Source organism: Macaca fascicularis, chromosome 2 (assembly GCF_037993035.2).
Source record: "Macaca fascicularis isolate 582-1 chromosome 2, T2T-MFA8v1.1".
NCBI classification, from domain to species: Eukaryota; Metazoa; Chordata; class Mammalia; order Primates; family Cercopithecidae; genus Macaca; species Macaca fascicularis.
The window spans coordinates 149,840,589-149,856,191 of record NC_088376.1 but is presented as its reverse complement, the minus strand read 5'-3'; the positions used below and the strand labels follow the sequence as shown (position 1 = coordinate 149,856,191).

The 15,603-nt window shown below is 50.4% G+C and overlaps 1 protein-coding gene across 17 annotated transcripts in view; it reads right to left on the bottom strand.

The window, feature by feature from the left end:
* Positions 1-15,603, bottom strand: part of ATG7 (autophagy related 7) — a 267,087-nt gene continuing 251,484 nt past the window's right edge. For all 17 annotated transcript variants that reach the window (XM_065539502.1, XM_045384718.2, XM_005547834.4 and 14 more), the window contains one exon: positions 1-269. In XM_065539502.1, the coding sequence (XP_065395574.1) occupies positions 237-269 (33 nt within the window). In that variant the 3' untranslated portion in view covers positions 1-236. The remainder of the gene's footprint in view (positions 270-15,603) is intronic.

Sequence of the window (15,603 nt, the reverse complement as noted above, 5' to 3'; positions counted from 1 at the left end):
CCAGGTCGATAACAAGGCCGAAGCCAAGGTTATTATTCAGCTCTGAACTGGTGGCATCGTGAATCCCGAGCAACGTTGAACACGGCCACTCCTGGGCAGCGGAGGGGGTCCCAGTCCTCAGGGTATGGAGAGGAGGGGACCAGAATCACCAAGCCTGGGGTCAGCAGTCCTGCTCTGGTGATGGAGAGCTCCTCAGCAGGTGGCCGGGGAGAAGTCAGCCTCACAGCGGGGCCATCTCAGATGGTCTCATCGTCGCTCATGTCCCAGATCTGCGTGGAGAAGGGGAGAGGCTCAGCCAAGATGTCCCACTGCCTGGTGGTAGGCACACAGATGCTTTAAAACCGCAGTGGTCATGGCAGCTCCCACCTGCAGAACCACTCCCTTGTCTCTGAGGGACTGCCACCCCATTTCTGTACAAGGACACCAAATCTCAGACTTGCCAAGGCGTCACTAGTGCGTGAACCACCTGGTGGAACCAACAGTGGAGGGCTGGGATTTGCACTGGGGATGTCCTCTGCTCACCTCCTGCACATCCACCTCGGGGGCCTGTACCTGACCCAGCCAGCCTCTGCTCATCCCGGCTTCTGCAGCACTCAACCCCACCCCAAGCCAGCTTGTTCTCCTTGCGGTCCACCTGCCCACTGGAAGGCAAGCTCCCTGAGGGCAGGGATTCTGGCGTGGGCACGTGCTGCCTCAGGAGGCTGCACCCTGGGTGCCTGTTCCACATTCCCTCTAACTGTAGTCCAGCTGCCGACACTCCCAACTCACACTAGAGAGCTGAAGAGCAAGCCCTCCCCACCAGCCAGCGTGGAGGTGGCCTGGAGCAGGACAGTAGAGACAGCCAGATCCTGCCACAGTCCCTCAACGAGTCTGAGCCTCGCAGTGAACCTGGGGAGCGGGAGGCCCCAGTGTGGCTGTGTGGAGAACTGAGGGACCCAGCAAGAGACACCCTGCCCGCATGCGCCCAGGCCCATTCATTCCCTGCAGTCCTTGGCGTGAACCCCCAGGGAGAGAGCCCAAGGCCAGCACAGCAGGTCTCAGGGTCCCTGGCACCCTGGGCTCCCTGGAGGGCCAGTCCCTGAAGCTACGCCTTCAGACTTTCAAAATTCCTAGAACTGGTTGCAAAAGGCCACCTCAGTGCTAGCAGAGCTGAGAGAAGGAACAGCATGTTTACACGAGGCTGGCCCGGGGAGACGGGAGGCCTGGCCAAGGTAAATATCAACACCAGCTTGGCTTTCAAAGTCAAGGACGTCGAAAATAAATAGAAGGAAATTTCCCTCTCCTGAGGACCCAGCTCCCAGGCTGAGGGGAGGCAGCCCTCTCACTTCCCCCGTCTCCCCTGAGGCCAAACTATCTGAGCTCTCGGGAGGGGATTGCCAAGCGAGGCCTAGATGCCGGCCCAGCCAGGCTGTGGATGGGCCGGTCTGGGGTCCAGTGACCAAATGTCCCTTTCTCTGGGTCAGGTCCCCACCGAGCTCATCCTCAGTGCGGCTGAAAACTCCCCTAGGGTGGGACTGAGCAGTGCAGGGCGGGGGGGCTGTGTTTCTAACAAAGGTTGCATTTAGGAGCCCCTGGATCTGATCTCTGGGTTCTGATGGTCTGAGTGGAAGAACAGCCCCTGGAGGGTTTGCCAGCGCAATCCATCCGTTCTTTCACTCTCCTATTCAGTGAACACACATTCCTGGAGCCCACTTTGTGCCACGCACTGTGTAGACCTGCTGCAAATACTCCCCCTTTCACTCCTCACATCTATCTGTGAGGTGAAGATGGAAACAAGCCCGGAGAGGTAAGGCAATTGGCCTGAGATCACACTACAAGCAAGCTTCAGTGCTGGGAACAGGGGTGTATGGAAAAGGGCTGGGCGGGCTGCCTGGAGGAGGACGCCAAGGTGGGGGGTGATGGGGCAAGATGGAGAATGAAAAGGGTGAGCCTTGTGGGCCGTGTCCTCCGGGACCTCCTGTCCAGCCTCCTTGGAGGGCTGCCAGCCTGGGCAGGGCAGGGTCAGTGCCAAACAGCAGTGCCCTCTGCAAACGGGTGGTTGGGGTTGTTCTGTTCCTGAGGACTCGGGCCGGGGCTGGGGCCGGGACTAGGCTTTATAGGAAAGCAGAAACTTTCAGGGAGGTGTTACCCATTTTGTCATCCATGTTACCAGGTTTTTAGCTATGGGGAAGAGGCATAGGTGCTCAGCCACACCAGGACTGGGTGGCCTGGGACTGGCCCTGGAAGGCGCCTGGCTGACCCCTTGCTCCTGGACAGATTCAGCGCTCGAGGGGCCGCGGCTGCTGGCAGTGCCCGAGCTGTGCAGGGGATCCCGCGAGACACCTGGAAGGCTTATTGTGACATGGTTCTACTGAGGCGGGGGGCAGGGAGCAATGCATTTTACATAACCACTCGGGGATTTTCCAGAGCAAATCTCAGGGGCAGGGATGGGCTCTCTGCTGGCCTTGTCCCATTGGCTGGGCTCAGAGGGCAGCAGCCATCTTCATTGGAAACCTCAAGAAACAACTAGAACACAGACTTGTGGGGATGGGATGGGATGGGGACTGGAGGGGAACTGGAGTGGGACTGGGGGCTGGGATCTGCAGACTCCCCACTGTGTCCTCACCACAGCTGTGTCCTCGGCAGGGCACCTGGTGTGGAGAAGGGCACGGTGAATGTCCTCTTAATGAAGATCATAGGCAACTGTCAGGTTTTTAAAAATATCAATACTGAGTGCTGACAAGGGTATGGCAAAACACTGCCACAAGAGAAGTATAAATTGGTACCATATTTTTAAAAAGATTTGGCAGTATGTAATACAAACCTTTAAAAAACGTTCAACCCTAAGGAAAAGACAAATGTTTTTTTGTGTTTAATATCAAAGTACACCTGGAAACCCCAATAAAATACATGCTAAGATACCCTTAGAATACAAATGAAAAAGTATTTGGTAAGAACAAGATATAAAATTGACAACAACCAATTATAACCCCCCACATGCAGTGCAAACAATGTTTAGTTCAAAACAGAATGAAAGAGGCTGGGCGTGGTGGCTCACACCTGTAATCTCAGCACTTTGGGAGGCCAGGGCGGGTGGATCACTCGAGGTCAGGAGTTCAAGACCAGCCTGGCCAACATGGTGAAACCTCATCTCTACTACAAATACAAAAAGTAGCCAGGCGTGGTGGTGGGCACCTGTAATCCCAGCTACTCGGGAGGCTGAGGCAGGAGAATGGCTTGAACCCGGGAGGTGGAGGTTGCAGTGAGCTTGAGATTGCGCCACTGCACTCCAGCCTGGGCAACAGAGTTAAGACTCCGTCAAAAAAAAAAAAAAAAAGAAAGGAAGAAAGGCACCCATTATATTGTCCAGGCACAGTGGTTCGCGCCTGTAATCCCAGCACTTCGGGAGGCTGAGGTGAGTGGACTGCTTGAGGCCAGGAGTTTGAGACCAGTCTGGACAATAGAGCAAGACTCGGTCTATAAAATTTTTTTAAAAAAGTATAAAAGCAATGAAAAAGATAAACACATGGGAATAAACCTAACATCAGATGTACAAAATCCATATGAAACCTCTGAAACAGCTGTGACAGTCCTAGAAGAGTATCACCTGGGAAAGATGTAAACTGGAGTAGATAGAGCCACATCCCTTGTTTCTGCATAGGACGATTTACCATCCATAAAGATGTCAGCTTTCTCAAAGTGAATACATTAACAAAGTCTCAATTTTCAAAGATAAATGTTTTCTGGAGCCAAAACAAATGTTTTCTGGAGCCAGCCGAGCTGGTTCTAGACTATGTGGAAAAACAGGAAGCAGAGACACCCAGGAAACCCTCTGAACAGAAAAGCGGTGAGAAGCCCCTACCATGGGCCGAGGGAGACGTCATGAAACCCCCGAGGAGGAGAGGGTGTGTCTGCAGGGGAACACTCAGATGGCCAGCAGGACACGAAGAGTACAGAAACGAGAGAAGACCATGTCCAAGAACATGTGGAAATCAAGAATTTTAATGATAATGGCCTGGGGAGTGCCATCTCAGCTCATTAGGAAAAGATAGACTTTTTAAATAAATGATATGAAGAGAAGTAGAGAGTCACTTGGAAAAAGATAAAATTGATTCCATGCCTTACCCCACACGTTAGAATCAACTCCAAATGGGATAAAGATCCAAATGTTAGAGAAAATGAAACCATAAGAATACTAGATACAAAAGTGGGTGAGCTCATTATAGCCTGGGAGTAGGGAAGGCCTATGATCCCAAATCCATAAGCAATAAAAAATGGATACACTTGACTCGCAAAAACACATGCATGCAATATGCACGGGAAAACAGTCAAAAAGACAAACTGTGAGAAAACATCACAACATACTATAAACGGCTCATCTCAGTAATAGACAAAGAGCTCTTAGAAATCAAGAAGAGAGGCCAGGCATGCCTGTAATCCCAGCACTTTGGAAGGCCGAGGCGGGAGGATCACTTGAGCCCAGGAGTTAAAGACCAGCCTGCGCAACATAAGGAGACCCTTTCTCTACAATAATGTTTTAAAATTAGCCAGGTAGGTGTCTGTAGTCCCAGCAACTCAGGAGATGGGAGGATGGTGTGAGTTCGGGAGGTAGAGGTTGCAGTGAGCTGTGAATGCACCACTGCACTCCAGCCTGGGCAACAGAGAGTGAGACCCTGTCTCAAATAAATAAATATCAAGAAGAGAAAGACCAATAGACCAAATTTTTAAAAAGTGGCTAAAGACATGGCCAGTTCTCAGAAAAAATAAGCAAATGGCCCTTAGACAGAAAAAAAGATGCACAGCCTTACTCATAATAAAGGAAATGCAAAGGTTTCCTTAAGACACAAAAAGAACCAGAAAAAAAAAATGGGTTTGCATTTCACAAGAATTAAAATTTCTGGTCTTGGAAGGATACCACTGAGAAAATGAAAAGACAAGTTGTAGATTAGGAGAAAATATCTCTATATTAAAAGAACTTGTATTGAGAAAATAAAGAACTCTTACAACTTAATAAAGAGACAAAAACTTGATTTTTGGGGAGAAGACTGGAAGAGAAACTTCACCAAAGAGGAAATATAATGGCAAGTAAGAAAAGACGCTCAGCTTGCAGTCCTCCGAGAAATGCAAATCAAAACCATAAAGGGACAGCACACCCCACCTCAGAAAGCTGAAGCTAAAGGCCAGCGCCACCCGGTGTCTGTGAGGATGTGGGGCAGGAAGGGCCCACACACTGCTCCTAGTGGGGGTGGAAAGTGGCAAAACCACTTCGGAGAAAGGTCTAGTGACTAAGTGTGCGCTCACCATGTGATCCAGCCATTCCACTCCTGTTTATTCCAAAGAAACAAAAACACGTGTCCACAGAAAAACTTGAGCCAGAATGTCCACAGCATCTTACTCAGAATAGGTACAAACTAGAAACTACACAAATGCTCATCAACAGGAAAGCAGAGAAACTGTGGTATATCCATACAATGGATACTACTGAGCCATTAAACTACTGATGCGTTAAACAACACACATGAATCTCCGTGTCTTGATTCTGGGTCAAGGAAGCCCAACTGGAAGGGGTGGGGAATGGGGTCGAAGGGTACGAGGTGGCAGTCATGTAGCATGAATAGTCCGGAGGTCTGATATACAGCACAGGACTACTGTTAACCCTGCTGGATTGTATACTGGAAATTTGCTAAGTGTAGATTTCAGGTGCGCACACCACACACTATGTGAGTTGAGAGATATGTTAATTTCCTTCACTGTAGTAACCATTTCACTATGTGGTATCAAGATACCTTACACACTTTGAATATATATAGTTTTTAAGAAAACAACCCTAACACAGAGGATACCACACTTCATATTTCATTATATGAAATCCTAGAAGGGCAAAAAATCCGTCTGTGGTGACAGGAAGCAATTTGTCACAACTCAACAAACTGGACACTTAAAATGGGTGTATTTCATCGTATGTAAATCACACAATACAGCTGATTTAAAAAAAAAAGAAAAGCTGCACTGAGATCACACTGGCAAGAATCTCACTGCTTCACGGTATGTTGTGTTTGTGAGCCTGTCGGGAACCACTCTCTTACCTCCCTGGTAAAACACGGATCAGTCCAGCCCCTGCAGAGGACAATCTGGCAACAGCCACAATTCCTACAGCTTAACTTTTGACCCAGCCATCTCACTTTCAGGAGTCTGTCCTGAAGACACACACCTGCACTATACGAAAGGATATTACGCCTGCTGCATGATCTCCAGGAAAAGACTGGGAACAGCCCAAGAGGCCCTCAGCGGGGAACCAGCTGACTAAACCATTTGATGCACATCCACAGCTGGGCTATTGTGGCCCTGAAACATAGTGAGTTCAGTCAGCTGATACAGGGGCTCAATTCCGGGATTTCTTTAGTGAAAGAAGAGAAGAAAGAAATGTGCAGAGTATCTGTAGCATACCACCTTTGTTTAAGAAAAAAGGGTTTTTAATTTTGCAAATATAAACACAGGAACAATAAAAGGAGAAATTAATTTAAATGCCTCCCTATAGAGGGTAGGTGGGGATGAAGGTGAGACTGCTCTGAGCATGCCTTTTAATTTTGAATCATATATGTCACATATTTTAAAGACTAAAAAAGGAAACCAAAAGTACAAGCAACAACAAAATAACTGGAGTCAAAATTTAAGATTTTTGTGCTTCCAAGGACACTATTAAGAAAGAGAAAAGACAACCACAGAATGAGAGATAATAATGGCACATCATGTATCTGATAAGAGACTTGTATCTAGAATACATAAAGACAGGAGTTTGAGACCAGTCTGGGCGTGGTGGCTCACGCCTGTAATTTCAGCACTTTGGGAGGCCAACGTGGGAAGTTCACTTGAGCCCAGGAGTTCGAGACCAGCCTGGAAAACATAGGGAAATCCTGTCTCTACCAAAAAACTTAAAAACTGGCTGAATGTGGTGGTGCACACCTATAGTCCCAGCTACTCTGGAGGCTGAGGTGGGAGGATCCCTTGAGCCCAGGAGGTCAAGGCTGCAGTGAGCCATGACCATGCCTCTTACACGCCAGCCTGGGTGACAGCAAGACCCTGTTTCAAAAACAAAACAAAAAAATGCACAAAGATGTTGAATAGACATTTCTCCAGAAAAAGATACAAATTGCTAATAAGCACATGAAATGATACTGAAACATAATTAGTCATCAGGAAAATGTGAATCAAAACCATAAGCTAACACTTCACACCCACTAGGATGGCTACAATGAAAAAGCCAGATCATAATAAGTGTTGACAAGGATGTGGACAAACTAGAACCTTCATATGTTGCTGCTGGAAATGTGAAATGGTTCAGCCACTTCATAAAAAACAGCTGGCAGTTCACCAAAAAATTAAACACAGTTACCATATGCTACAACAATTCCAGTCCTAGGTAATTGCCCAAGAGAAACGAAAACATGTGTCCACATAAAAACTTGTACACAAACACAGTAGTGTTCATAGAAAAGTATTCATAAAAGTTAAACGTGGAATTCATAATAGGAAACGAGTGGGAACAATCCAGTTTCCACCAACTGATGAATAAACGAAACGTGGTCTGTCCACACTGGGGAGTGTCACTCAAACCCCTGCCTCCACTCGCTTCCCAGCAGCTCTGAGGACAATGGTGTCACATCTTTGCCCTCATTTTACAAAGCAGGGGACTGAAGCACAGAGAAAACAGCAGAACTTGTCAAGGAGACCGAGCTAGCAAGGGTGAAGGAAGCGGCCTTTTCCACTGTCTCTCACTACTTCCTGTTAAACATAATTCCCTCTAAAGATGATTAAGGACGGTCTGAGTCTGCCCCCTGCACCCCAGACACACTTCCATTCACCGCCTGTCACGCGAATGCACAGTAGGTGCCCCAAGAGTGCAGTCCACACCCACCAGCACCACGAATACACCTGGGCAGCCGAAAGGCCAGGCCAGGCCAGCTCCTGACCTGTTCTGGCTGCCGAGTCCCCACCTCGGTATGACCCAGTTCAGAAGGCAGAACCCGTGGCTTGGACAGCTAGGGAGAGGATGGCATCAGCCTGTGCTGCTCTCCACTGGTGAGGGCGGGCTCAGCCCCTCTGGTCAGCCTGACCTGAGCCCCTCGGCACTCCCCACTGGCTGCTGCCCTGCAATGGAAGAGGGCAGGGCTGGGCTGCCTCTCTGCATTAGGGGAAGAAGGACCTTTCAATTGGCCCATCACCAGGAATGGGGGGAAGGCTCAGCCCGGACCCCACACACCCAAAGGGCCTTGAGGTTTCACTCTCTCCAAAGGAGACAGACGGGTTTGAAAGGAGCCCTCATCATCAGTTTCAAACTTGGGTCCCGTTTCTGGACCACACTGCCTGGAGCATGCCATGAACTAAGGTTCTTCTTTTATAAACACGGTAATTACCTTGTGAATGGCACAATCATATTTCTGTGTGTCCGCTAAAAACGTTCATTTGTTAAATGTAAACATTTAAGGTTGGGTGCGGTGGCTCACACCTGTAATCCCAGCACTTTGGGAAGCCGAGTCAGGCGGATCACCTGAGGTCAGGAGTTCGAGACCAGCTTGGCCAACATGGCAAAACCCCCTTTCTACATGGTGGCAGGTGCCTGTAATCCCAGCTACTCAGGAGGCTGAGGCAGGAGAATTGCTTGAACCTGGGAGGCGGAGGTTGCAGTGAGCCGAGATTGCGCCGCTGCACTCCAGCCTGGGTGACAGTGAGACTCCATCTCAAAAGAAAAAAAAAAAAAGGCCATTATTGGCATTTCTTTATTTACTTTTTGAGACAGGGCCTCACTCTGTCACCAGGCTGGAGTGTGGTACCATCATAGCTCACTGCAGCCTCGACCTCCCAGGCTCAAGCAATCCTCCTACCTCAGCCTCCTTAGTAATTGGGACTACAGGCATATGCCACCACATCCAGCTAATTTTTTATATTTTGTTGAGATGGGGTCTCCCTCTGTTGCCCAGGCTGGTCTTGAACTCCTAGGCTTAAGCAATCCTCTGGCTTGGCCTCCCAAAATGCCTCCGGGAAACAATGGGGGTGCTAACCCCCACTTCTTCTGGAGGAGCCTGCTAGTTGCCCTTACTGAGCACTGCCAGGGGGTGGCTGCAGGGACTAGGGTAGAAAAAGAGAGGGGACATCCAGAAGATGAGTCCAAGGAAGAGCTGCCGGGGGGCAGGGGGGAGCTGACAACAGAGAGACACGCCCAGGAGAGCTGGGCCTGGCAGGGCTGCTCCCGACACAGAGCCCAAGCACAGCCCCGAGGCCCAGAGAGGGGACAAGGCTGGCGGGGCTCCCAAGGCCAGCAGGCTATGGGCTGGGGCTTGGTCCGTGAAATCCTAGGTCAGGTTTATGGACAAGAAGGGACAGGGAGGAGGTGGCCTGGCAGGGGCAGGAAAGAGCAGGGAGGAGGGAGCGGCTGCAGGCCGTGGAGACTCCCCAGCCAGGAGCCAAGGATTGGAGGCAGGGCTCACTCAGGGTCCCTACATAGGCTCTCGATGCCCACAAGAGAAGGATCTGTTGTCCCCACAGGTATCCGTCACCCTGGCTCTTCTGGGGTCTCCATAAGCCTCTGGCACTGTTCCTGCCTACAGGGCATCAGACTGAGTTTCTGAATAAACAATCCCATTGGGTCTTTCCCCAGTTTTACAGCCTTCAAAATCTTCCCCTTGCACAGAGGAAGAGTTAAGTCCAAACTCCTTTCCGGGCCACTAGGCCCCCCACCCTGGCCCTGCGCACCCCTCCAAGCTCCCCACCCCAGCACCCTCCCTCTGGCCCACCAGATTCCAGCGGCTCCCTCCGCCGGGCTCTCCCCTCGCTCAGCCTTTTCACAGGCTTCTTTGGCTCAGAAGGCTCTTCTCTGCAGTCCCTCCCGCACCGCTGGCTCCGCTGGGTCTGCAGCGACCTTCCCGCTCGCCTACCTTCTTCTCAGGCCTCTCGCTTCCTTCTGCGACCCCACCATAATTTGCTGTCACCTTGTAGTTTGTGCATCTGTCTGACTTCCCCAGGGGGCTGCCTGGTGCATGAGGGTGGAGCCTGGTCTGTCTGCTCACCACTGTGTCCCCAGCCCCGGCTCAGAGCCTGGCCTAGTAGAGAGGCTTTGCAGAAACAATGATTCAGAACCATCTGTTCTGGATATGATTCCACAGGGCAGAAAAGAAAGGGGATTTTTGGTGTGACCAAAGTACCTGAGATGCACACAGTCAAGGGCAGGCCCTTCAGCCCAGCTGGCTTCTAAGGACTCCAGCACGTCGGGCCCTTGGACTCCAGGCCCCAGAAGGACGGGGGTACGTGGGGGCAAGCACTGTGGGTATCCCCAGGTGGGAGCAGGCAGGGTGGCAGGCCAGCTTTCTGAGGGAAGTCTGGGTCCCAGGCCACTGACGCCCTCATTCTCCTTCCTGAGCCTCACTGTGGGTTGGGCCCTGAGCCAGGCCACAGGGATGCACAGCGGTGGATACTTCTTGCTTCTGGACTCTAAGAGGCCCCAGGCAGGATCGGGGATGGTCAGAAAGGGTGCCCCGCAAGGCAGTAGCTGTGGGGCTCCGCAGATGGGGGAGGCCTCGTGGGTTAACCAGTACCCTTGCTGGACCCAGGTCTGCCTCTGCAGCCACACCTGGGCCCTGGAGCGGATCATAGGGAAGTACTGCTGGGTAAAGGCCCAGGGTCTGACTTCCTGGCTCCCAGATTCCTGCCCGGAGCCGTCACAGCATGGGGACCTGGGGCAACTCAGAATTAGCCCTGCCTACTCTCACAATGAATCCAGAACCAAAAGTTCCCAGATCCCTTCACCCCTGGGCCAAGGATGGCTGGCCTGACTGCTTCTGCCTGCTGGTGCAGGCAGATGAGCGGCCTGAAGGAGTGAACCAAAAGGAAAGGGAGTGGGCAGCCTGCACAATGCAGGGAGGGCCAGAGCAGATGGCGAGGCCAGCCTGGGGCTGATGGCTCATGCCCTGCAGGGACTTAAGTGCTCTTGATGTCTGCTGCCAGCAGCCCCGGCCCCTGCCCTTGCCCACCCTCCACCCCCAGCCTGTCGCCATCCTTCAGTGGAGATGAAATGGGTCCTCCCCCTCCCATCCCCAGAGGTCTGCGGTTCAAGCGATTCTCGTGCCTCAGCCTCCTGAGTAGCCGGGATAACGCGTGTGGCCACCACGCCCAGCTAATTTTTTGGTATCTTTAGTAGAGATGGGGTTTCACCATGTTGGCCAGGCTGGTCTCCAACTCCTGACCTCAGGTGATCCGCCCACCTCAGTCTCCCAAAGTGCTGGGAGTACAGGCGTGAGCCACCACACCCGGCCTTGTGCTCTTCCTAACACCACTCCAGTGCCTCGCTTTGGAAAGATGCCCGTCTGCCTTCCCACTCTTGTACTCTGAGCACTCACTGCCTCCTCTAGCCTGGGCACCAGACTTGGCAGAGGAATTAAGACCAAATCCCTCTTTTCTCAGGGAACCTTTGCCCCAAACTCAGCTCTCCAGACACAGGCCAGCTGAGGGCTGAGGCAGGGGGGAAGATGGGAGGAAGAAGGAAGCAGAACTGTGGGGGCTACTTCTAGAGTCTTCTGAGGGAGGAGTTCTCCCAGCCTTTCCAACCCCAGTCCCCTGGTGCCAGTCCAGAGAGCATGTGCACTGCCTCATGACACCCACGGCCCCGGGGTTCCAGGAACAAGGTTAAGGTTCTACTACAAAGACAGTCATAGCCAAGGCAGCTGGTAAGATGTAAAGCGTGAGTTACACAAGGAACATCAGGCAGCCAGGGATGAAGAGATTAAAAGAGAAAGCGACAGGCTTCATGTTGGCAGGGTGGGGCTGCTCCCGCACCGTGGGGTCGGTTGGAGGATGCCGCCGGCTAACTGTGGCCTGTGCAGCTGATTAAAGGCACATCCAGGAAGGGGGCAGCAGACCAGGCCTGTGCACACATGTGGGCTGGCATGCCACCTCCAGAGGCATTCCAATCCCCAAATCCTCCCCACTACCCCTACAAAGATGCTCAGGGCTGCAACTGACAAGGAACAAGGGGTCTGAAGGAACAGTCTCATGCCTCAGAACCCAGACCCAGAGGAAAGTCAGCACCTCCGAGCTACGCTTGAGGCACAGATTATGCTCAGCAGTTCCAAACGGACTTCACTCCCAAGAACAGAGCCCAGGCTAGAAACACAGAGACCCGACGCCCTGGAGGGGGTGGCCTGGAGGATGCCCAGGGGACTGTCATCTTAAAGGAGGCACAACAGGGAAGCAGAGGGTGGTTGAGAGCAGCTGCTAGGCTGGGAAAGAGACAAGTATGGAAGACCAGATGAGAAAAAAGGGTCAGTGTAGCAGTGGGGATACTGGTGTCTCCAGGGACCCAGGTGAGGGGTACACGGGCAGGAAGGGCCATGGCCCATGGCAAGGTACATCTGCCGGTGTCTTTTGTTTTCCCCTCCCAGAATGTGCTAAGAAGCAAATATGAAACCTGCCAAGAAGAAGTGCTGACATCTTAGCCTTGCAGTCCTTAGTGAGGTTTCCGGCAGAAGACTCTGGAATTCCCAGCCCACAGTGACAGGCTGCTCTGGGTCTCCCCCTCTTATTAGTCTGGAAAATGGACCTCAGGGTCCCACTATATTTAGCACCCTCCCTCCGGGGATGTCGCTAAATAAGCACCAATATCTACGATTTCTCCCGGAGTGTTGACTGCCTGAGCACAAGGGCTTGTCCAAGCACTGGTAAGCAGCAGACTGGCTTTGGGGCTCTCAGCTCCTAATTTACCAAGGGACATTCGGAGGAGGGAGGTTTCAAGAGCAGTGGCTCCCGCCACTGAAGTGACTGGCTAACAACAGGGTGTGCTGTTCCGTGCTTTGGACTCTCCACTGCATCCCTGGCCCTGGGGGAGGAGGGCGCAGGCCCCAGGCTTGTTTGCCTTCTCTCTGGCTTCAAAACACATTTTTTAAATTAGATGGTAAGAATACAGAGTAATTTTTGTGGTACCCACATGCTTTCTTTCAAGATATGATTTATATGTTTGGCCCACATTTTAAATGAAATGGTTTTTGAGATAAATGGCCGTGCTGAAGGCTATGAAATGGTTTCTGTTACATAGTTCTTATTTCTAGCTCCTTAGAAAAGGTTTTGAAAAATTTCCCTTTAAAAAGGCGGACGCGGCCGGGCGCGGTGGCTCAAGCCTGTAATCCCAGCACTTTGGGAGGCCGAGACGGGCGGATCACTAGGTCAGGAGATCGAGACCATCCTGGCTAACACGGTGAAACCCCGTCTCTACTAAAAAATACAAAAAACTAGCCGGGCGAGGTGGCGGGCGCCTGTAGTCCCAGCTACTCAGGAGGCTGAGACAGGAGAATGGCCCGAACCCGGGAGGCGGAGCTTGCAGTGAGCTGAGATCCGGCCACTGCACTCCAGCCTGGGTGACAGAGCGAGACTCCGTCTAAAAAAAAAAAAAAAAAAAAAAAAAAAAAAAAAGGCGGACGCTTTTACGTGTTTGTTGTCTACCTCAAAGGGCTTTTTGGGGTCAGCATCAGAAAGAGGGAGACGAGAAGGAGGAAAACTTGAGAGCTCAGAGTTCCAGGGCAAGGTGGGAGGACGCAGGATATAAACACACCAACTTCACTTGGTGAGAAAGGACATCTTGCAACTTCAAATAATGCAAATGCAGGTGATGTGGCTTCTGAGGAGAGGGGCATGATCCAATCCTAGGGAGGCATGTGCTGGCAGGATGACATCCCCTGCCACTGGGCCAGACAATCAGAGACCAAGTAACAAGGCAGACGCTGACCCACTGACTCTCTAAAGCTTCAGGCGGCAGACAGTTTGGTACTGAGATGAGGATAACCGGGAATACAGAGGTAGAAACAGACCCACAAACACCGGCAGGTGACTTTCAACAAAGGTGCCACGGTAATTTGACGAGAAAGGACAATCTTTTCAACAAACATTGCTGGAACAATTAGATAGCCACATAGAGAAAAATGAACCTTCACCCTTAACTCATACCCTACGTGAAAATTAACTTGAAATCAATCACAAACATACATGTAAAAGCTAAAACTATAAATTTTTTTAGGAAAAGAAAAGAAAAATCAATAAGACTTTGGGCATAGGCAAAGATTTCTTAGGACACTAAAAGCAGGAACCATAAGAGAAAAAAATTATTATCTGAACTTCAGAATTCAAAACTTTTTCTCTCTTAAAGACAACATCAAGAAAATGAAAAGGCAAGCCAAAGACATTGAGAAAATATATGCAATACCAATATCTGACCAAAAAACTCATGTCTAGAAAATATAAGAACTTTTCTTTTTGAGATGGGGTCTCACTGTGTTGCCATAGCTGGAGTACAGTGGTGCGATCACTGCTCACTGCAGCCTTCACCCCTTGGTCTCAAGGGATCTTCCCACCTCAGCCTCCTGAGTAGCTGGGACGACAGGTGCACACCACCATGCTCAGTGATTTTTATTTTTATTTTTATTATTTTTTGTAGAGACAGGGTCTTGCCAAGTTGCTCAGCCTGGAAGAACTCTTACAGTTCAATAAAATATAATAAATAACCCAATGGAAACATGGGCAAAAGATCTGAAAGAAAGATAACATAAGAAGATCTATAGGTGGCAAATAAATACATGAAAAGATGTTCCCCATCAGAGATATGAGAAAGATGTTGTCATCGGAGAACTACAAGAAAAGCCACAATGAGATGCCACTTGCATATCTACTCAAATGGCCAGAATGAAAAGGACTACCAGCTCCAAGTGCTGACAAGCACATGGCACAACCATAACTCTCACACTCTGCTGGTGGGAACAGCAGAAATGGCACAGTGAATCTGAAAAATAAGTTTCTTAAAAATTAAACATACACTTCCACCATAGGACCCAGCAATTCTAGTCCTAGATAATCTCCCAAGAGAAGTGAAAACACTCACTCATCAGAGCTTCATTTATAACAGCTCCAAAGTAGAAAGAACCAAAAGCACCTCCCCAGATGAGTGAGTAAACAATTCTGGTACACTTACACACTGGGACGCTACTCAGCGACAGAAAGGCACCAAGTGCTGACACACGCAGTGATGCTGGTGAACCTCCAGGCGGCTGTGCAGGGCGAGAGAGGCCACACAGACCTGCTTGAGGCCGCCAAACTGTGCTGGTTCCACAAGCAAGTACGTTTCTCGAAGCTCAGAAATGTGCACTTTAACATATATTTGATTGTATCAAATAGATTTTTAAAAATTCATAAGAGAAAACGAATATAGCTTAAGACGGGGGAGTTTCACAATATAAAAACATATTTATAATAACTGCCAAAAATGTCATAAGAGAAATACCGTGTCTTTTTCAGGAGAACCAAAGGTGGAAGGTGGGCGACATCCCCAGTGGGCCCACTTCCCCTAAGGCACCAATACGGTCTCCCACTCATTTAGTTAGAGGTCTTATTTCCCAACCCATTTTAAGGAGAACAGAATCCTTCCAGCCCAACCTTCCCTGGCCCCCCTGGCTCAGTGCCATGTCTTCTCTTACCCTGATCTGATTCTGCTACAGCCATTAATCACTATCAGGTGGAATTAAGAGCTCCGCCTCTCAAGTCAGACTTCCAGGATTGGGTCCTACTCTGCCACTGACTAGCTGTGTCACCTCA